The sequence below is a fragment of the Chenopodium album genome, chromosome 9 (genome assembly GCF_948465745.1).
Source record: "Chenopodium album chromosome 9, dcCheAlbu1.1, whole genome shotgun sequence".
NCBI classification, from domain to species: Eukaryota; Viridiplantae; Streptophyta; class Magnoliopsida; order Caryophyllales; family Amaranthaceae; genus Chenopodium; species Chenopodium album.
Window position 1 is genome coordinate 32,295,195 of NC_137842.1, and position 22,929 is coordinate 32,318,123.

At 39.1% G+C, this 22,929-nt stretch overlaps 1 protein-coding gene, 1 non-coding gene and 1 pseudogene across 2 annotated transcripts; all 3 read right to left on the reverse strand.

The window, feature by feature from the left end:
• Positions 1–5,064: 5,064 nt before the first annotated feature.
• On the reverse strand, positions 5,065–10,629 carry LOC145557591 (uncharacterized). Its single transcript, XM_081618762.1, has 6 exons — positions 10,587–10,629; positions 7,552–7,801; positions 6,480–7,491; positions 6,309–6,340; positions 6,192–6,262; positions 5,065–6,089 (listed from the first exon to the last, which is right to left on the reverse strand). The coding sequence occupies exons 1-6, from the start codon at positions 10,627–10,629 to the stop codon at positions 5,065–5,067; spliced, it is 2,433 nt and encodes an 810-aa protein (XP_081474888.1).
• A 2,588-nt stretch (positions 10,630–13,217) lies between these two features.
• On the reverse strand, positions 13,218–13,324 carry LOC145560907 (small nucleolar RNA R71). Its single transcript, XR_014093500.1, has one exon. It is a non-coding gene; the product is annotated as a small nucleolar RNA R71 (small nucleolar RNA).
• Positions 13,325–16,085: 2,761 nt separating this feature from the next.
• On the reverse strand, positions 16,086–16,171 carry LOC145561138 (small nucleolar RNA R71; annotated as a pseudogene).
• Positions 16,172–22,929: the final 6,758 nt, after the last annotated feature.

Below are 22,929 nucleotides of genomic sequence, written 5' to 3' on the forward strand. Positions count from 1 at the left end.
CGCAACAACACCTTAATCTCCTACACTACTGATGTTGCCCCAAATCCGCCGCTACATTAACACCCCTACAGCCGCGCAGCCCCTGCCCTACAATTCCACCTTCGCAAAAGCTCAACCACCAGACCCCACATCTCACTCTGACGCTGCGGCTCAACCTTCACCAATTCACACAAGCAACGGCCAAAATCAAAGCAAATTGCAAATTCTCAAGGTTCGGGCAAGCTGTTAAGGGTTCGATCGAAGTGCTAAAAAGTTATAAACATTCAAACTTTTCTAATTTGAAGAGGTGTGGTCGAACACACCCATGGTTCGACCGAACCAACCCATAGTTCAGCCACACCAACCTTCGGTTCGACCTAACCAATTCACGAGCTTCTCACGTGGTTATTAATGAAGATCGAACGGTGATGTTTGCTAGATGTTGATTTTCAATGATATTGAACGGTGGTGATTTGATGATGATGGTTAGTTTGATTTGGTGAGGCGCAAAGCATGGGATTATTTTCCTATTATAGAGCAGCTAAAGGAACGAAAAAGGAGATGGGTCTGACGTTTTTTTGGTGGGATTTGTTTTCATTTTAATTTCTTTTTCTTTCTTTCTTTATTCTTTTATTTTTCGTTTTTATTTTCTTTTTGTTTTCTTTGTTTTCCTTATTTATTTCCTTTCTTTTATTTCTTTATTTTCCTAGCTTAGTTTAAATACCCATCTTTTGTGGGGTAATTAGGGGAACATCATTTACTCTATTTTCTTAATTAGTTTTAGGAGAGATTCTCTCTCTAGGGTTAGCTTAGAATTAAAGTAGTTTAGAGAGAGAAAGTGAGGGTTTCATCATTGTTGAGCTTGGATTTTGAAGAAGAAGATTGATCATCTTGTTTGTAGACTTTCATCTTCAATCAATGAGAAACTCTAACTCTCTCTCCTCTATTTTAATTGCTTGATTATTGTTTTAGTTGTTAATGTTGCTTGTTAATCATGTTGATTGTTGGTTAATTGTTAATTAATCTTGTTATTATCATGATTGGTGAGTAATTTCCCCATTAACGGAATGGTTATGGTGTAGTTGGATCTTGAGTATGTTTTAGGGTTTGGAATTTATTTATTTGTGATTAAAGTCTTTATATGCTTGATATTTTTCAATCTACTTGCAAAATGCATGCTGTTAGTTGATTGGGAGTGAATTATTATTAGAAGATGCGATAGCGGACCTAGCAAGATTCATTTGTATCGATCGTTATTTGATAGCACCTCCTAGTATATGGTTCTAATGTTGAAGCATAGAGGCTATGTTAGGAGAAGCCAATGAACCCCGATAGGTGGCTAGATTTGACCTCTTATATCGATATTCGAGCATGTTTAGTTCATGATTAATTCAAATTCTATGCCATTTTTTATGTTCAAGTAAATGCTATACCTAAACCGTTTCCTTTAGTGTTTTGTTTCTTGTCTTGGCATGTTTAGACTTTAGTTTACTTATCTCTTATTTCAGAATAGATTAATTGTTGATATCATTTGGTAGTGTTTACTCGTTCCCTGTGATTCGACCCCTATGCTTGCCTTATACTCGTATTAGGTTTGTTTAGGTTGTAGAAATTGTATTTGATCTAGAGATAGACATTTGACAAAGCGTTTATTCCCTTTGTCAAATTGGCGTCGTTGCCGGGGAACGGCTCCCATTACCGTTGTGTTATTTTATTGAGACTAGTCCTTTGCATATAATTTTCTTTTCATTTGTTTGTTTTTATTTTTGTTGTCTTTGTTGAAAAAAAAATGGCTTATATTTATATTCCTCAATTTGATAATGAACCGTTTTGCGTATATTTCAATAGACTTGAGGATTTCCTAGACGGTGTTAAAGGTTTTACCAAGGGTGATTATTGTGAAATCATTAATTTGGGATTAAATGATTATTTTAGAGGAGTGGTTGACAATATGTTAAATGGTGGATTTTAAACTATGTCTTCGAATGAAGCTTGGGATTTCTATTCATGGTTAGCTAGGGATAATTATGATTGGGAGAGGGCCAATCATGAGATTTATATTCGGGATTCTCTTCCTTTTAATGTTTTTTTTTTTTTTTTTTTTGGAAAAATAAGATTTTATTACCAAAGAGAGAAAGTTACAACTTACAAAAGCTAAGTTATAACTACCACCAGAACACCAAAAGACCTGAAAACAACAGGCCAACCCCGCAACCAGTTCTAGATCCAAGCCTAACCACCTTCTAGGAAGGGTTCTAGGAAGGACCTAGAACAACTGGACTCAGATTTCCGGCCACCTTCTAGGAAGGGTTCCGGAAACCAGGACCAGACAACAAACAACCAGAAAAACAACAAAACCAAACACCCAAGAAACTAAAACAACAAAAAGACAGCAAAAAAAAGAACCAAAGCTAGCCTCAACTGCAGAAAATAAAGCACAAAACAGCAGCAAAAAAAAACACCAAGGCAGACAGCAGAGCAGCAGAGACACAAAACAGCAACAAGCACTACAGATCAGCAACAACAGCAAGCAGCAAGCACAGCAACCAGCAGCAGATTGCAGCAGCCAGCAAACAGCACAGCAGGACAGCACAGCAGGCAGCAGCAGAAGCAGACCAGCAACAACAGATCAGCAGCACCTGCAGTAGACTGTAGCAGACAGACAGCACAGCAGGCAGCAGACTGCAGCAGACAGCAAACAACAGCAAGCAGCAGAACATAGTAGGCAGCAGCAGATCAGCAACAGCAGCAACCAAACAACAGCAAAGAAACAGCAGCAGCAGACTGCATCAACACCAGCAGCAACACACCAACAGCACAGCAACACAAACCGCAGGCAGCAGCAACACAGAAGCACAGCAAAGCACAGAAATAGCCTGCAGAAAAGGAAACCAATACAAAAAGAAACAACGGGAAACCCAGTATCAGATTCCAAACCAAGGAAACCAGAACAAAAACACAAAGAGCCCGAGACAAGCCCTAAACGATCAAATATTTGCTTCCCGCCGGGATTCTAAAAACTGAGTGAAAGACAATATCCCGAACAAGAGCATCAACTGATTTGCAACAACCAGTAAAGAGAACTGCATTCCTTTGAATCCAAATACCATAAACCGTTTCAGTGAAGGCCACCTGGATCACTTTATTCTTCAATCTGGAACTTTTGCAGATTTTCTTCATCCAATCAATCTCATCACTAAACTGCTGAACAGGCTTGGAAACACGTAAGATCCCTAAAACCTTACTCCAAACCTTCCTAGAGAAATCACAATCAAAGAAAAGATGCTGAACACTTTCATTGCCTTTCAGACAAAGGAAACACTTTGGATCACAAGAGATGTGTCATTGAAGCAACCTATCCTTAGTGACAAGCCTATTCCATAAAGCTAGCCACAAAATGAAAACACTCTTGGGAGTTGCTAAGTTATGGCAAGTAACTCTCTTCCAAGGAACTTTAGGCACTTGAGGCCTAATAGCAGCATAAAGCTTCTTGATTTTCAACTTGTTGCCCTGAACGAAACCATCCCATCCCCCTTGATCATTCACAATATTTCTACAACTCAAAATCTTCTTCAAGAACCAGGAGCATCTAGCAGGGGTAGGAGTGGTCCAACAATCTTTGTGCTTGAAATAGTAGATATGAACCCACTTAACCCAAAGATTATCAGCCTTGTGAGCAATATCCCAAAGTAACTTAGTGACAGCTGCTTTATTCCACTCAGGAAGAGAAAGCAGATTCCAGCCACCACAAACTTTAGGAAGACAAACATTATTCCAAGCAACCAAAGACTTCTTAGCAGGAGCAGAGGATCCAGTCCAAAGAAAGCATCTGAACCTAGCCTCAATCTCTTTCAGAATTTTCTTCGGAAGAATAAAAATTTGAGCCCAATAAGTCTGTATACCAAACAACACACTCTTCACCAATTGAAGCCTCCCAGCATAGGACAGGTGTTTAGCCATCCACCCTTGAATCCTAGCAGTGACTCTCTCCACCAAAGGCCTACATTGAGCAATAGTAAGCTTCTTTGAAGAGAGAGGGACCCCAAGATACCTAAAAGGAATGGAGCCTTGAGAAACACCAAGAAGCTCCCTCAACTCATTCTTAACCTCAAAAGAGACACCTCCAAAGTAGACTTCACTTTTATCAAGATTAGCAGAAAGCCCAGAGGCACCCGAGAATTTCGAGAAGGCTTGGAAGAGAAGCTTAACAGAAACACTATCAGCTCGAGAAAACATCAATAAGTCATCAGCAAACATCATGTGAGTTAGGTTTAACTTTTCACATCTAGGGTGAAAGTTAAAGTCAGGAGACAACCTAAGCTCATCAAGGCATCTGGAGAGGTATTCCATACCAATAGCAAAGAGAAAGGGAGACATAGGATCACCTTGCCTTAGCCCTTTCTTAGCTTCAAAGGGGGGGGGGGCAGGAAAACCATTAATAAGAATAGAATAAGAGACAGAAGTAAGACAAGTCCAGATCCAATCAACAAATCTCTGAGGGAAACCAAGCTCTTGCATGACAGTGATCAAGAAACCCCACTCAACCGAATCATAGGCTTTCTTCAAATCCACCTTAACCATACACCTAGGAGAGATAAATTTGTGATCATAGCCTTTGATCAATTCAGTTGCAAGAAGAATATTGTCACCAATGTGCTTGCCAGGAATGAACCCTGCCTGAGCATCATCAATCACCTCACCAATGACAGCAACAAGCCTAGCAGTTATGACTTTAGAAATGAGCTTATAGACCACAGTACAACAGGCTATAGGTCTAAAATCCTTAACATGAGAAGCAGAAAGGACTTTAGGGACCAAAGTAATAGTTGTACAATTCCATTGCCTAGGCAAAATCCCATTATTAAAGAAATCAATAACACTAGCATAAATATCATCTTTCACAATATGCCAAGCTCTCTTAAAGAAATAGGAGTTAAAGCCATCAATACCAGGAGCTTTAGTGTTATCAATTCCCTTAAGGCCAGCATCAATTTCAGCATGAGAGATAGGCCTAATGAGGTAGCTCTGAGCAGTAGAGCTAAGCTGCTTACCCCTCCGCATAGTAATAAGGTCAACAACAGGGAGTCAAGGAGCCTGAGTCCCTAAAAGAGACTTATAGAAAGAGATAATTTCATGAGAGATAGCATCTGGATCCTTAAGCAACACCTGATTAGAATCAAAAATAGAATCAATTCTATTCCTTGCTTGCCTAGTCTTCAACACAGAAAAGAAGTAGTGGGAATTGCCATCTCCAAGCTTAACCCAATTAATCCTAGATTTTTGCTTGAAGATGCTTTCCTGAATATCATTCCAATGCTTAACAACCTTAATAGAATCAGATTCTTTAGCATATAAATCCAAATCATCAGGGTTCCGAGCCATTAAGGTTTGAATTCTAGAAAGCTCATCATTAGCCTGGTCAATCTTTTCCTCAATGTTGCCAAACTGCCTGCTAGTAAGAGACTTGATACTAGACTTTACAGAATTGAGCTTCTGCCAAACAGAATTACCAGAGCCCCAAGCCTGCGAAACAGTATCAAGAAAATCAGGGTGATCCGCAATACAGTTTAGAAACCGAAAAGGTCTACCTTTCCCCACAGGGCTAGAGAAAATATCCAGCAAAACAGGACTATGATCAGATAAAGAAGGAGGGAGATAAACAGTCTCCACATGCCCATGAGAAGCTAACCAAGCTTGATTACCAAAGGCTCTATCAAGTCTAGAGAGCGTTCTAGGGCCAGTATGAGCCTTATTAGACCAAGAGTAGAAGGACCCTTTGCTTTTGAGCTCAGTGAGGTCCAAATCTTCAACCAAATTCTGAAAGTCTCTAGTCTCATAATCAGTAACATCAGCACCATGAAGCTTATCAGAAGCATGAAGAATAGAGTTATAATCACCAACACAAAGCCAAGGAGAATGCTGGATAGAGATGCTTCTGAGCCCCTCCCACAAAGAAAGCCTATCATGAATGGAGTGAAGACCATAGACAACAGTGAGAAAAATCTGAGTAGAGAGATCCTTAGAAGAAACAGTACAATGAATGAACTGTTCATGAATCTTCAAAACATTAACAGTTACTCTATCCACATTCCAACCAAGCCAAATACTCCCTTTGGGAGAATGATCATAATTACACAACCAGAGCCAAGAAGAGCCAAACTTCTTCTGATAAGTGAGAACATTTTTCAACTTGATTTTTGTTTCAAGCAAACCAACAACATCAACTGAATGAGAGTGAAGCAACCTCCTTACAGAGGCAACTTTTCCAGGGTCATTCAGGCCCCTGACATTCCAAACAGAGTAAATCATGACACCAAAGCGGGATTAACCTCACCCCCGCTTGGATTACTAGTGAACCCACCTGCACCATCCATTTCATTTGCAAACAAAGCAACAAAAACATTAGAGGTAGAAGCAGGCTAATGAACTCTAGTTTGTTGGCCTTTTGTTTTCCTCCCTACTATTCTCCAACCCTCATCTGAATTCTTAGATGTATGAACCTGTGGAGTAATAATAGATTGACCATGAACAGAAACCCCAACATCAACAGCAGCAGAAGGAGCAGGATCATGGGTAGGCTTAGGAGCCCAAACTTGATTTTGCTTAGGAGGAATAGGAGTCGGTTGCTTAGAAGCCTGCTTAGGCAAAGGAGGCTTAACAGAGCAATCATGACCAATCTTGTTACACTTAGAGCAAAAAGAAGGAGCCCACTCATACACCACCCTGATCTCCAATAATTCCTTCAAAAGACTCTCAACCCACACAGAGGATGGCAAAGGCTTTGTAACATCAATCTCAATCAGAACCCTAGCAAAAGACACTCTAAGCTGTCTAGTAGTACACTCATCAGCACAAATTGGCACTCCAAGCAAACTACCAAGGCGGCTAAGAGTGTGAGATCCCCAACAATTAAGTGGAAGATTAGGGAATTTAACCCAAAGAGGAATAGTTCTAAGTATTTCAGCATGAAAATCAAAATCAGGGCACCAAGGCTTCACTATTGCAGGCTTTCCAAAGAACATATGAGGACCAGAACAAAGAATAGTATCTCTATCATCACTAGAACACATATTGATAATAAAGTACCCATCATCATGCCAATACACATCTGGTTTTTGCATATCATTCCATTGTTGAGCAAAGAAACGAAGAACAGCAGCAATAGTAGGATAAAAGCCAACCACATAAAAAATAAGAGCATTAGCCCATTTTCGATTACCTTCCTCAAGCTCGGCTGCTTGTAGCTCAGCAATTAGCTTCCCATCTTGCACTTTCGGAGCAACTAAGGATAGTGTAGCTCCTTTAGCAGCCAATTTCCCAGCAAAAGATGAAGCACGAGTCCTCTTCTGCTCCAGAACAGGGGAAGCAGCACAGTTTTCAGAAGAATCGCGCGAGCTCAGCTCCAAGGCAGAAAGAGGAGCATCTCGATCTTCATTAATGTCATGCGCAATATGCTCTAGAGAGGTTGAGGAAGGAAATACAGCATGTCCTGTTGCATTGCCAAGCCCAGATCTACCAGCATCCAATGGAACAGTAACCCCCGAAACCCTAGGTACTGTTCCATTGGATTGCTTCGATTTGGCAGAAGCTTTAGCAACTGAAGTAGCTTCAACATCCACAGGAACGCCGGAAATAGCACCACCAGCTGACTGAACTACCGCCGGCGCCGGAGTAAGCAGTTCATCCCCCTCTTGAATCGGGCTAGGAACAAAAGGGGTATTTGAAATCCCCAAATTCTTCAAAATCGAGCCAACAACTTCATGAGTAGCCTTTTGTTGCGCAATTTGAGGTGTAGAAATAGCTTGCTTCTTCTTCTTCGCCACTGAAATCCAGATTTGATGAAGAAAACCAATCAAAAATGAAGAACCATGAAGAAGAGAGAGAAGAGAGAAAGTCAACGAAAGTCAAACCTCTGATTGATTCAACCTCTTCCTTTTAATGTTGATGCTAATTGTCATGATTTGTCTAATATGAATTCCCATGATGTGCTTGATGCTCCCAATAGTGACCATGTAATGCATGATTTCAACTCCCCTCCCTCTATAGCTCAATGTAATGAGGTACATTCTAATGTTGATGAAGTGCATGTTCTTTCTCATATTGCATCCGATTTTTGCATGAATTCTAAAGGTGTGCCCCATAGTCCCCTAGATGAATCCAATGAGCAAGCTTTTGACTCGTCTACCTATGATGATTTGGACTCATATGAGATTATGGCACAAATATTTCTTGAGTCTCAAACGAAAGCCCATAACCTTTTGAGTGAGTTCATTCATAATGCTTCATTAGAGAGAGATGAGTTTCAGAGAAATTTTCCCCCATTCACTCTTAATTTTGAGATGGTAGACCTTGAGAAATTTAAGGGAGATGTTGTTCAAGGTTGTGAAGAGGACGTTGAGGTTGAATCCTTTGGAATTTTTAAGCTTGAGAGAGATGTAAAAATATGAAGCTTCTTCATTTGAGAATTCCAAGGCTGATTTCCATTCCCTCATTAGTTATGTGGGACCTTGTGGTGAGGGAGTAGCTACCCTTTTCCCCTTTCTCATACACCTCCAAAGGTTTAACCATATCCCCTACTATCCTATGTTCCACCCTTCTTTTCTCAACGAACCTCTAAGGGATCTTTTTCCGATTCATGTTTCCAAAGCCCCCAAAGTTATAGTGCCAACCAAAAAAGATTTTTGTGAGGAGAGTTTGCCTCCCTATCTTTCTTTATCTTCTTCTACTTTTTCTTCTTATTTTTTTAAATTTTCTTTTGATTCTTTTACTTTTTCTTTTCCCCCTTCTCTCAAGCATAAAGTCTCCTTGTACTTTGTGTTTTCTTGTCATATGAGCATCGAGTATGCTTTATTTCTTAATATGTTTTCCGGTGCATATGACAAGCTTTTGCGTTCTTTGTCGGGTTATTTACTAGATTGGTCATGCTTGGACGTTAAGCAAGCCTTTCTCGGGAAGTAACATGTGTTTTATTGCATTCTTTTTCTTTCTTTTACGTTTCTCATTTTTGTTTACTCTCTTGTCTATGTGTATAGGTACCTGATGCATATACTCGTGTGCAAGGATTTTTGATTAAGAACCTTGAGAAGAATCACACCAATGATTGCTTGCATTTGGAAAAGCAATAAAGACGAGGTATTAGATGAAATGTGGACAATGTGCTCAATTGCGGGTTTCAACACAAACCTCACATTTGGTTTACTCTTTCCTTCTTCCCTCATCTTAGATTTGCTTTCTTAAATGCATGTGAATAAATTATGATTGGTTGTGTGGATGTGGTTTCTTTCTTCCCCTCCCTCCCACCCTTTGTTCCTTTATTTTGAGCATTAAGGACAATGCTCCATTTTAGCTTGGGGCAGTATTTATTCGCTAACTTGGGGGGTTATCTATATCTCTTGGTGGTTTCTTAATCCATAGTATCTTAATTGCTTGATTTATTTCTCCCATACTTGCAAAAGTCTACTATTGAGATTGGTTTTCTATGTTTGGATGGCCATGAGCGCCTTATTGAGTTGATTTTTTGGTATATATAACTTTGATTGATCATGATTTCATCTTTACAATTATATATGCATTCATGAGTATTGTTGGTTTTGTGAATATTTGTGTGTATACAGTCTTTCCATGGCATTCAAGGTAAGGTTTCAAAATGTTTTGTTTCAATATTGGACATATTTGGACTTTAGCACCCTCTTTCTTAGTTGTTAGAGGTTTTCATGGACTTGGATGTCGGGGTAGGTTAACACATATAGCGTTGCCAAGGTATTAGAACTTAAAGGCTATGAGACCTTAGCTCACTTGGTTTGTGGTAAGATGGTTATCGCTCTCTAGCTAGTTGAAGCTTTAAAGGTGATTTTTGCTATTCCACTACCGTCATTCTTGTGAGGATGTGTTTATATTGTTATAGCCTTCTACATTTATTGCATGTGTAGTGTTTGGATCCTTAGCATTGATAGCTCATATCGAGAATTTGGCTTGATTCTACCCGGAATCAAGATCGAACCCACCTAGGGAAGACGAAGGCAATTAAGATTTTTGGTTTTTTTTAATTATTTTTCATTCTTTTTTTTTCTTTTGCATTTGCTAAACTAGTGATAAGTGACTTTTATGTCTCTTTTGGGGGTGTTTATTAAATAGTTTTCCAACTTATTTTCCAATAATTTAACTGTTTTTATCCTTTATTTCTATTATTTTCTTATTCTTGTCTTTTGTCTTTTATTTTAGTGTTTTGGTAATTTTAAGTGCTTTTGTGTTTAGTATCTTTATTTGATTAGTTTTAGTTTATTTTCTTATTTTTATTTTATTTGATTTTATTGTTTATCTTTATTTATTTTTTTAGTCTTTAGTTTTATTCATTTGTCGTAATTTTATTTTAGTTTATTTAGTTTCTTTTTATTATTTATTTTCTTTTATTTATCTTAGTTCCACCCTCGGTTTGGTTGATCTGTAGGTACGTGTTCGAGTTCAGGCATGGGTTTTAAATAAAAGCCATTTTTTGAGCTTCAAGGGTCGATTCAACAAGCAAGTAAACAACCTATTACTGCCCCGACCTTATCCTACACTCAACCATTGCCTAAACTTTCACCACACACTCTTTACATCAACCTCACCTGCTCCCCTCAACAACACCAGCAGCTTCTCCCCTGCTACCATCTCTTCATGCAGCTCCTATCAGCACCAACAGCAGCAACGCTGCCTGCTAAAACCGCCAGCAACAACCACCAGCCACCACATCCTCACGGCACACCACCTTTGCCACCATCTCCTCCACGAAAAGCAACTCCTAACCGCAAGTAGAAGCCACCAAACCACCCCGCAAAAATTACTATAGCCAAAACCCCCGCAACACCAAATCATAAACCACACTAGCCCATAACTCCACCAGTTTCTCTCCCCTGATTTCCCTCTCTTTTTCTCACCCTCACGCAACAACAAAAACAACCCAAACCACCAGCAATCACAACCTCATCAATTAAACCACCCAACATCACCAACTCTCACAATCCTAGATTACCACCTCCCTCAATCAAACACCACCTCCACGCAGCTACCACCAGCCGCCGCAAATAGCATCGTTACAAGCCAAGCCAACGACCTCCATAGCAGAGCATCCCGCCAATTACCCTCAATTTCAGCTCAATTCACAATACCCTTCAGAGCGGGCACTCACTTCACTGAAGCGGCCGCACCATTTTCATTCTATTTTCCCCAATTAAAAGCAGAAGCTTGGAGCGGACGCTCCGATTTGGGTTGCGCGGCCGCTCCGATTTGGGTTACGCGGCCGCTCCTTATCTCCATTAAAAATCACGTGACTTACTCGTGAATGATCAGGCAATATTCAATCAATGGCTGTGATTTAAGGTCGGTTAGAGGTGAGCTCTGAACCGTTGATGGTTGATGAACGGTGGTGATGGAGATGCGCTTCAATGGAAATCAAAGCAGCCACGGAATGATTTGTGGAGGTATGATTGTTTTTAAGGGTGTTTTGGATTTATTTCCCTTTTTATTTTTCTTTTATTTTATTATTATTTTATTTCTATTTCCTTTTCTTTTCTTTATTTTCTTATATTTTCTTTTGGTTCTCTTTTCTTTTTCTTTTATTTAGCTTACTATAAATACCCATTTTTGGGGTAATTAAAAGGGGGCTCTTTTATTCTATTTTTCTTAATTAGTTTAGGGAAGCTTCTCTCTCTTAGGGTTAGATTAGATAATTTTTAGAGAGAGAAAGTAGATTATTGCTTAATAATTCTTCCAAGTATTCAACTTTGTTCAAGTTTAATTTTCAATCAAGCAAGACTTCAAGTTTTCATCTTTCATTAATCCTTTCTTTAGTAGTCTCTTCTCCTTTCCTTTAGCTATATTTATTTGTTTTATTGTTGCTTATTCTTGTTAATCTTATTAGTTAATCTAGTAGCTATTGGCTTCATTGATTTTAATCATGTTTTGTTTTGAGTTTCTTGAGTTTATTTCTAGTTTTGATATTATGTGTAATCTCCCTTCTCTAGGCTAAACTTTTAGCTAGGGGAAGGGGGTGGAAGATATGAGTTGATATTGGATGAATGATGATGGTTGGATTGAACTTATGCCATAAATTGATGAAAGACATGATTTTTAATAGCTTGAGATTATTGTTGCACTCTATTTGATGTTTTCTAGCTTAAATGCATGAAAGTGATTTGAACTAGATTAAGATCATCTCTATTTTAATGATTGCAAGATAATGAGTTAATAAAGTGGAGTTTTTTTTTATTGTGCTTCTTTATTCTCTTGATTTGATTGTAACTAATAGGATGCATGAGAATGATCCTTATTAGTGTAGACCTCTTTCATTGATTTGCCTACACTATTGCATGAGAATGAATTGTTTAGGTAGAATCTTGTGTACTTTGGCATGTGTTTCATGATAATCATCATTATTCCCCTCTTTCTAATCATATTGGACACCCCCGTACCCCTAGCGTCGTCTCTCTTGATTTTAATCATCATTATCTTTGCTTATTTGTAGTTTTAGTGCTCTTTATTCAAAAACCAACAAAAATATTCCCCTTTTTACTCTTGTAGTAGTGAAAATTGATGTTGAATGAGTGAGCTTCCTCAGTGGTTCGACCCTTTACTTGCCCATGTACTTGTACTAGGGTAGTTTAGGTATATAAATGTTTAATTTGATTAGGGTAGTAGTTTAACGACCTATTTTATCCTGATCAAAATTTGGCGCCGTTGCCGGGGAGGCGACTTGTTTAACATTTATTTTTGCTATTGTTAGAGTCTTTTTATTTGCTTTCCTTTCTTTTATTTTGCTTGTTTAATCCTACTTGTCATTGCTAATCGTGTGCTTAGCTTTGTTGTATTCAAAGAGAGATATGGCAAGACAAGAGGATGACCTTCATTTTAGGGAGTTTGGAAATCCGGAAATCTATGAGCTCACGAGTGGTATACTTCTCCCGACCACCGAGACTAATTTCACAATCCATCCACAATATGCTAGGATGGTGCAAATTGAGCAATTTTCCGAAGGCGTAAGTGAAGACCCTATTGAGCATTTGGACCGATTCCTTGAGTTGTGTGCAATGATGCAAACAAATGAAGTGAGCCAAGATTACATTCGTATGCATCTCTTTCGGCAATCTCTCACCGCAAGAGCAAAGAAATGGCTCAAGATTTTGAAGCCCAACTCTCTCACCACATGGAAGGAAGTTGCGAAGGCCTTTCTCAAGAGGTTCATTTCCGATGAGCAAACCGCAAAAATGAGGAGGAAGATAGCTTCCTTTGAGCAAGAATCGGATGAAACTCTTAGGAAAGCATGGGAAAGGTTTAAGGATTTGATTAGAGCATGTCCTCATCATGAATTCAACCATAATTTGTTCATGAGATTCTTCTATGATGGCTTGGAGCCAATGTCGAGGACCAATCTTGATGCGGGTGCCGGTGGCCAATTGAATAAGATTCCTCAAAGCCAAGTTGAAGCTACAATTGAAGAAGTGGCTACTAGCTATTCTTGGGGAGGCCAAAGAAGGTCCCAAGAAATCAAGGAGATCTTTATGAGTTGGAAAAAGTCGGCCAACTTAAGCACATAGTTGAGCTCTTGAATGAAGGTCTTTCCAGTTGAACTCAAGTGTTGGTTTGTGTTCAAAACATTCACAAATCATTGATTTCTCATGTGCTCGTTCTCGTGGGACGGATCATGATGCATCCTATTGTAGAGAGTTCAATCTCAAGCATGGTGAAGTTTTGACTTTGAGGGAAAAAGAGTTTGTAACTCAATCCCAACAACTTCAGCAACCTCCAAGGCAAGAAAACTCCTACCCTAAAGATAAACCTCTCTTCAATCCACCAACCTGATGAGTGTCATTTATGGCACTCATTTGGCCTCTTTTAGGATGATTTTCATGCTTTTTTATAGCCCTTTTCCTTAGTTTTTCGTTATTTTTGTTCTTTATTTTGTTAGTTTGTGCTTTCCATAATTAGTTTCCTTGTTTTGTGCATTTCTTTGTTTATTTGTTCTTTTTCCCTTTTATTTGTTTGTTTTTGTTTGTTTTTAGGTTATGATCGTGTCTCCAAGGATTCCCAAGCCTTCCTCTCGTATTGCTCATCAATTTGGATGCCTCATGTTTGCCTTTTGAAGCTTCAAGTGTGAAGGAACGCAAAGAGCAAGTCAAGAGATCGGTGCACATATGCGGTGGAGGCGGCATCTTTGCCATGAACCCACCAAAATGGCCCTTTCAAGACTGCCTTCCTTGGTGTTCATCATCATCATAAAGACGAGCCCACGAGGATGAGCTTGGACGAAGAAGGGGGGGCTCCCCTGCTGCAAGGTGCAGGCGCGCACGAGGGTGGTGCGGCCGCGCACCTGGGTGGCACGGGCGCGCCTGCCAGGGCCCCTGTTCCGTACCCTTTTTCCCGCGGCCGCGCCTCTCCTCTGATGCGACCGCGCCTTCCAGGGTTTCTTTTGGGACGATCTTACTAACTCTTATTTTGTATCTTTCCTATATATAGTTTTTCCTTCTATTTTAGGAGGAGATGAGAGGAGAATTAGAATTAGTTTTTGATCAAATTGGAGAGAATTTTAGAGAGAGAAACTCTAGGTTTTAGTGAGAGAAATTCATGGTGATTTCCGTTTCTTTAATTCAATCTTTAGTTTGATTTCAATTGTTTGTTGAATGTTCAAGTTTGATTGAAGATTGATTGATTTGTGTTTAATTTTAGCTTGTTTGATTTGATCATGATGAATTTGTTGTTTAGTGTTGCTTTGATTTTGATTTCAATGGCCAGTGAGTAGATAGCTTGCTAGGGTAATGGTGAAGCATGTATGAGTAATGGATTAAAGCTAATTGGGGAAAATTGATAGAGTTGACTATGTGATTAAATTGGTTGATGATCATGTGCATGTGTGTGATTAATTAAAGAGTAGCTAACTTTGATTGTTTCACTAGATTGCATTGTAAGTTCACATTGATACGGACCATTGATTTGTGCCTTGCATTTACACGATTGAGGTGTCTTGTGATGTTTCCTAGCTAGAGTTTATCGTAGTTGACGCTAGTTAGACCTCTAGGAGAATAGCTTGATATGCTCTTTTGGTTGCATGATTTATTTTCCCTCACATTGATTGACTTAGTCAATTTGACCTCCCAATTAGCTGAATCTGTTATGATTACATGTGGATCCTAGCCCTAGTGTTTATTACATTTGATTTCTTCTCGTTTATTAGTCGTCTGTGTCCTAGCATAACATTCACACCCAATCATTACATTTCGGAATATCTTGACCATAGACAATAGATAATCGCCCACCATTCCTTTGGGTTCGACCCTCAACTTACCATTATACTTGTGTAGGGGTGTGTTGAGTGTTTACAACTTTTGTTTGGCCTCGGGTAGGGGTTAGTTTCAACGACCTAGTCTCAACCCGCGCCAAAATGGCGTCGTTGCCGGGGAATGGCGTTGTGATTTTGTATTGTTGTTGAGTCTATTCCATCTTATTCAAAAATATAAAAGATTTTTCTTCTTTCTTTTAGGCTACACTTGTATCCGTGTTACTAACAATTTCTTTTGAGCTTTTTCATGCATAGTAGAACTCGTGTTAGGACCTAAGTTCCTTTGGATCCGGAAATTGAAAGAACTCTTTCACGAAGAAGGGTAGCCAACCGGTATTTGAGCCTAAGTTCCTCAAGTGAAGAAGAATTTGAGGAAGAAGAAGAGCAACCCATGGGAGAGAATCCAAGAGTAGCTTTGAAGGAGTTGGGAATTCCCAGTGCTTATAGGTTTGAGAGTGGCATTGCTCCACCTACAACACTGGCGAACAATTTTGAAATTAGACCGGCCATGATTACTTTGATAGAAAGGAGGCAATTTAGTGGAGCCAAGAGTGAGAGCCCGTTGAATCACCTAAAGGAATTTGAGAAGTATTGTAATACTATCAAGGTAAACGGCATTTCTCAAGAGTTTATTCGGCTAAAGTTGTTTCCCTTTTCTCTTATTGGTCGTGCCTTACAGTGGTTGGATAAAGAGGTTAAGCCAAATTCCCTTAGGATGTGGGATGAAGTCACCAAAGCTTTCTTGTCTCCCTTCTACCCACAAAAGAAGACGGCGGAGGCTAGAGCCTTAATCCAAAGTTTTAAGAAATTGCCTAGAGAGAATCTCTATGAAGCATGGGAGAGGTACAAGGATTACCAAAGGGAATGCCCTCACCACGAAATTCCAACCTATCAAGTCATACAAATTTTCTATGGTGGTTTGAGCTCTCAAGGTAGATCGAGCCTTGATGCCGGAGCTAGAGGGCCGATTATGAACAAAACGAAAGAAGAGGTTGTGGATGTAATAGATGATGTGGTAAGTAACTACATGGATTGGCGTGATGTAGAGAGGGAATCAACAAGCACAAGTGGCTCAATCGAGCAATCTAATGTCGTCAATAATTTGTCCACATTGGTCTCGGAGTTAGGAAAGGAGATGATTTCTCTCAAGACCAAGCTTGAAAGTCCTTCAAAAGCTCAGACTCTTCCCTCCCAATTTTAGGGGAGAGGTACATCTTCCTACTCTAACCCTCTTTTTGCTTCTTGTTGCATGATAAGAGAATTCTTAGTTTGTGATTTATGTGGAAAGAATGATCATAATGCTTCTAATTGCTCCAATGTTCCTTGTGATGGATATGAGAATGTGCGTGTTAATTGTGTTGATAATAATGATCATGGACCTAGATTTAATGCTCAAAAGAATGTTGGGAGTAGGAATTGTCACAATCATGGGAGCTATGATAATTATAACCAAAATAGTGGTTAAGGTAACCATGTAACCCAAGAATTTTGTGGTAACCATAATAACTTTTGTTGTAATGATCAAAGCCATGGCCAAGAATATGGGGATCATAACCAAGGTTATGGAAGCCACAATCAAAATTCTGGCCAAAATCATGGTAAGGGTAATTGGAGTAATCAAAGTAGGGGAGATTTTCAAAATGATGTTCAAAGAGGTACCCCACCCTAAATTACTCCAACGACTCAAAGCCAAGGTGATAATTTCTATGCTCAACAATCCCAATTGAATAGGCTAGAGAATTTCATGATGGCTCAATCCGAGAAGTTGAATGAATTTACATTGTCTTGTAACAAAATGTTTGAGGTCCTATTTACTCATGGAAAGATGTTTGAGAACCAAATTAATGAATTAGCCATCCCTTTGAGAGATTGTGCTAGTCCTCTTTCTTTACCCTCACAAGAAGTTGACTCTAGGGAACCGATGTGTGTTATGACCACTAGGAGTGGTAAGGTCCTTAAAGAGAGTGTTCCTAGGAAGAGTAAGGAGAGTGAAAAGAGAGTGATTCGAGTGAAGGGAATAAGCATGAAGATCCTAGCAAGATGAGTGAGGATTCCAATTATAAGCCTAAGGAGAAAGAGCGGAAGCAAGATGAGATTTACAAACCTAAACTCCCTTACCCCCAAAAGCACAATAGGTATAAATTGGATGAGCAATTTGTGAAATTCATCGAGATGCTTAAGCAACTTCATCTTACTCTTCCTTTCACCGATGTGGTAGAACAAATGCCAAACTATGCTAAGTTTCTTAAGGAAATTTTGAGCAGTAAGAGAGATTGCAATATGGTTGAACCGGTGAATTTGGGGGAGTGTTGTAGTGCCTTTATTCATAATGACTTACCCCAAAAGTTGAAAGATCCCGGAAATTTCTCCGTACCTTGCAAAATTAAAGGAAAATTATTCCAAAATACTCTTTGTGATCTTGGTGCTAGTGTTAGCATCATGCCTTATTCCGTTTTTAAGAAACTTAAGCTAGGTGAGCTCCTTCCATCCAACATGACCCTTCAATTGGCCGATCGGTCTATTAAGTTTCCAAAGGGGAGAGTTGAGGATGTTCCTCTCAAGATAGGAGAGTTCACCATTCCCGTTGATTTCATTGTGCTTGAGATTGCGGAAGATGACCATATTCCTATCATCTTAGGAAGACCTTTCTTAGCCACTTCGGGAGCCTTAATAGATGTGAAAGGACGTCGTATTACCTTGAGAGTCGGTAAGAATGAGGAAAGTTTTGAGCTAAAACCAATGCATGAGTCTTTGTCTCTTGTGAAAGGGATTATGTGTGTTAATTCCCCTCACCCCATTGATAATGTATGCATGATTGATTCTTCAACTAACGATGTTCTTGAGAATTGTGATGATGTGCTTTTGAGTTGTGATTGCAAGAAGGTTAGTGAAAAGAAAACGAAGCTTCCCAAGCTTATGGACGAGGAGGAAATTGACATTCCTCATTGGTTTGAGCTTTACTCTCAAGAGGAGGACGATGACCCCAAGAGTGTGGATGGTGTGAAACCATTTACAAAGAGAAACAAGGCAAAGAAAAGAGCACAAGCTTCTAGGAAAAAGAGAAAGAGAATGAGATTATGGAAAGAGAAGCTTGCTTTTGAGGATTTATTGAATGATGTCTCATCAAGCAACAACGAGAAGTTGCTAGAAGTTGAGGAGAAATTTGCTCTTTCCGCCACTTTGAAGAAGGTGGTGTTCTTTGACCCTCCATGATTTGGAGGAAGGGTCGAGCTTAGGACCATAAGCAAGCTCTTCCCGGGAGGCAACCCGGAGATCTCTAACTTTTCTTTTTAATTTTGAATTTTCTTATTTTCCCTTCTTTTAGTTTCTTTTCTTTCACTTTGCTACTTGTTTGGATTTGTAGGTTAGATTCTTGGGATTGGATTTCATCATGTGAGCATGAGGAATGAGAAGGTGTTTTGCGTTTTTTGATGTGATTACACTCGATATCATTGAAATTTGAGGAAAAAGGGTAAGAATTTTAGTGAGGTAAGATAGGGAATTTTGTGCTTTAAAAGTCGAAGGAAGTTTGTTTTTGGTGGGTTCATGTGGTGCTACCATTATTTTGGGATTTTTAACCCACTAAAATGGGGTTTTGCTACTGCCTATGTTGGTGTTTATCATCATCATTATTTGTGTACCCACTATTGAACGCACCAAAGATTTAAAAAAAAAAAAGAAGAGAAGAGAAATCGGGCAAGGCCAGGTGCGGGTGCGCACGCATATAGTGCGGCCGCGCACCTGGCTGGTGCGGGCGCGCTAAGGCATGGTGCGGCCGCACCCCCTGCCATGCCCCCTTATCTTCCTCTTCCTTCTTTCTTCTTTCATTTCCCTTTATTTCCTCCTTCTACCTTCGACCCCCATCATCCTCAAACTCCCAAAACTGCACCTAGTCCCTTTGAATCCAAATTTTGTAGTCTAAGTGTCTTTAAGTTAGTTTGTAGTTTAATTGGTTACTTGGTTTTTCTTTTCTTTTCTTTCTTTTTAACTCTTTGTTAGCTTAGTTTAGTGTTCCTTTGTAGTTTTCTTTTCTTTTGTTTTGTAGTTACTAACCTTTTCCTTTGTTTATAGCTTCTTTTATTTTTCTTGTTCTCACATGGCTTTTTTATGATGCTTACGATTTAGGAGCGCAACGAAGGTGGTTCTTTTCTATCGCCTTTGTTTATTATGCTAAGCATGGATAGCCCGGTGAGACCTTTCTAATTTTTCTCTTTATTTTCTTTGGATGCATAGATTAGGTTTAGTTTAGGGGAAGTTGAACGGTTCGAGGATGATAGCTTGTTAACACGTAACGTATTTGGGATCGTTGACGATGTTGTCATTCGATCACTTGTATGTCAATTGGTATATATGTGCTTAACTCGCTTTCTAGTTCCTTTCTCCATTTTTCCTATTCTTCCTTTGTCTATGGCTTTCTTTTTCTTTTCTTTTCCTTTTATTTTCCTTTTCTTTTATTTTTCCTTTGTTCTTGTTTTGGTTTATGGTATGCTTTTGAGGCTTGTTTTTCACCCATTTTTGTTTTCCTTATGAATTGGACTTTGTACATTAGACTTTGTCTTTTGCATGAATTTCTTCCTAGGTAGTAAAGGTATGCACGGTTTGAGACTATGCTTGGTTGACTCTAGGATAGGTGTTTGCTAAGGTAGTTGGTTTGAACTAGGTGGATCATGAAGCCGGATTCTACTTGTTTGTGGCATGTTGGTAGTTGCTCCCTATAGTCGATTTGACACCTCTAGTGAATTTTTGCTACATCCATGTGAGATTCATCGTTTTTCAAGCCTTCAACCTATTTTGTATGAGCGGCGTGGATCCTTGACTATTACAAACCTAATCTATAAAGCGTGATTTATGATTCTTAAACACGAGACCGAGCTATCTAGGGAGGACAAAGGCACCTTTTTCGGGGTGGTATTTTTCATTTTTAGGATAGTTTGTTTAATATTTGTTTTTGGGTTTACATTTTCCTTCTTGAAACCATTTGAGCCTATTTCCTTCTTTTCAAGCCACATCTTTAGATCTTTGGCGTTTTGTTTCATTTTCTTTCTTTTCTTGTTTTTGTGAAGCAATTGATCATTCTTGAAGGAGTTTGTGGTGATATAGTTGGGATATGTGGTTCCATTGATGCAAGCTTGTGATTATGTTTTCTTTGTGAATAATGGAAAATGAATACGAGTAAAAGTCGTCCTACATTAAAAGAGGCATGGGCAAATAAGTGCAATATATAAGAAAAAAAAAGACGTCCAAATTTAGAAAAAGGCAAGGACAAAGCATGGCTTTAAAAATAAAAATAAAACAAAAAATAACCAAAAAATTGAAAAAGTGAAAATTTCAAAAATATTTTGATGTATTCTTTTCTCCTTCTAAGCATTGAGGACAATGCTTCATTTAAGCTTGGGGAAGAAGCGTTTACGCTTTTTGTATATATTCTTGTGAGTATAGCTTTGAATAAGCTTGGGGGTGTTGTCATTTTTGTTTGGTGATTTCTTTATCGTGATGTTGAGGATTGATCATCCTTTTGCTTCACTATTTAGGAAAACCGCCAAATTTTAAATTTTAGCCTACCTTCACCCTTTATGCCTTACGTTACAACCTTTGGGAAAGCCCTTTCAACCTAGAAGTTGAGTCACTATTCGGGGGAGGGAATCATGGGTCATTGCCTAAGGAAAGGGGATGCATAGTCAAGATTGTCGAGTAGCCTAAATAAATCTCTTTTCCGGTTCCTTCGAGGAATCATTGGGATGCTCGCTAAGGGGAGATTTGAGACTAGTGGGGAGAACGTGGTAAGATCGATTGGGATGAACGTGGATTGTGATGTCTAGTTCCTATGCTTAGCATACCTTATGTTTCAATCAACCTTGGATATCTTGGAACGTGCATACCTTGACTACTTGAGAAAGATTTTCATTCATTTGCATTGTAGTCTCTTTGTAAGTCCATTTCGTAAAGGTTTTGTTTTCCCTTTTTCCCTTTTTCTTTTCTTTTTATGGTTTTGCCTCTTGGATGTTGGGGGAGAGTTATGGGTAAACTCTTAGGATACCCTTACGAGAGCATTACTCGTCCTCTAGGGCGATCTAGAGGTTTAAAATGGCTTGTTGTAGCTAAAAAAAACTGTGATTCCTACGACAGTGAGTCTTAGTGTATATTCTCATCTTGAGTCTTCTTTTTCCTTTTGAATAAGTCTTTCATCCTTATTCTTTCTTGCTTTGTTTTGCTCGAAGACGAGCAAAAGTTTAGCTTGGGGGAATTTGATGAATATCATTTATGGCACTCATTTTGCCTCTTTTAGGATGATTTTCATGCTTCTTTATAGCCTTTTTCCTTAGTTTTTCCTTATTTTTGTTCTTTATTTCATTAGTTTGTGCTTTCCATAGTTAGTTTCCTTGTTTTTTGCATTTCTTTGTTTATTTTTTCTTTTTCCCTTTTATTTGTTTGTTTTCGTTTGTTTTTAGGTTATGATCGTGCCTCCAAGGATTCCCGAGCCTTCCTCTCGTATTTCTCATCAATTTGGATGCCTCATGTTCGCCTTTCGGAGCTTCAAGTGTGAAGGAACGCAAAGAGCAAGTCAAGAGATCGGTGCACGTATGCGGTGGGGGCGTCATCTTTGCCATGAACCCACCAAAATGGCCCTTTCAAGACTGCCTTCCTTGGTGTTCATCAACATCATAAAGACGAGCCCACGAGGATGAGCTTGAACAAAGAAGAGGGGGGGCTCCCCTGCTGCCAGGTGCGGGCGCTCACGAGGGTGGTGCGGCCGCGCACCTAGTGCGGGCGCGCCTGCCAGGGCCCTTGTTCCGTACCCTTTTTCCCGCGGCCGCGCCTCTTCTCTGATTCGGCCGCGCCTTCCGGGGTTTCTTTTGGGACGATCTAACTAACTCATCTTTTGTATCTTTCCTATATATAGTTTTTCCTTCTATTTTAGGAGGAGATGAGAGGAGAATTTGAATTAGTTTTTAATCAAATTAGAGAGATTTTTAGAGAGAGAAACTCTAGGTTTTAGTGAGAGAAATTCATGGTGGATTGTTGATGATTGAAGCTTTCTTTAATTCATTTGATCTTTGATCTAGATTGTAAGATTTCCTTTTCTTTAATTCAATCTTTAGTTTGATCTTTAGTTTGATTTCAATTGTTTGTTGAATGTTCAAGTTTGATTGAAGATTGATTGATTTGTGTTTGATTTTAGCTTGTTTGATTTGATCATGATGAATTTGATTTGTGTTTGATTTAATTGAATCCCCGGCAACGGCGCCATTTTGACGAGGGGAAAACTAGGTCGTTATCTAATCTTCCCTCGGTCAAACTAAATTTATAAACACTTAACAACCCTAAATAGGAGTATAGAGGCAAGTCAAGGGTCGAACCTAAAGGAACGGTAATGTTCAAGCACTTTCAATTATGCGCCTAAGCTAGATCGAAATCAAAGGGTAAAGGGAGAATACTAACAACTAACAAAACAAGTAACCAAAGAAATAAAACACTAGGAACGGGGATCAACAAGTAATCATGTCAATTGCAACAACTTGGAAAGATCAAGCCAATCAAAGGTTGTGAAGACTAATGATAAGAGCAATCAATTGGAATCAAAGAGCTATCTCCTAATTTTTAAGCTAAGGTTCACTATGAATAACAAGCTAAGAGAATCA

Bases quoted from the DNA above. Each gene is read 5' to 3' on its own strand.
- LOC145557591 (XM_081618762.1), bottom strand. From the start codon at position 10,629: ATGGTAGCAGGGGAGAAGCTGCTGGTGTTGTTGAGGGGAGCAG. The intron at 6,341-6,479 runs GTTCATACATCT...TGGATGGTGCAG, and splicing joins AATCTATTATTACTCCACAG to GTGGGTTCACTAGTAATCCA. The intron at 6,090-6,191 runs GTTTGCTTGAAA...ATTCTCCCAAAG, and splicing joins TCATTCAGTTGATGTTGTTG to GGAGTATTTGGCTTGGTTGG.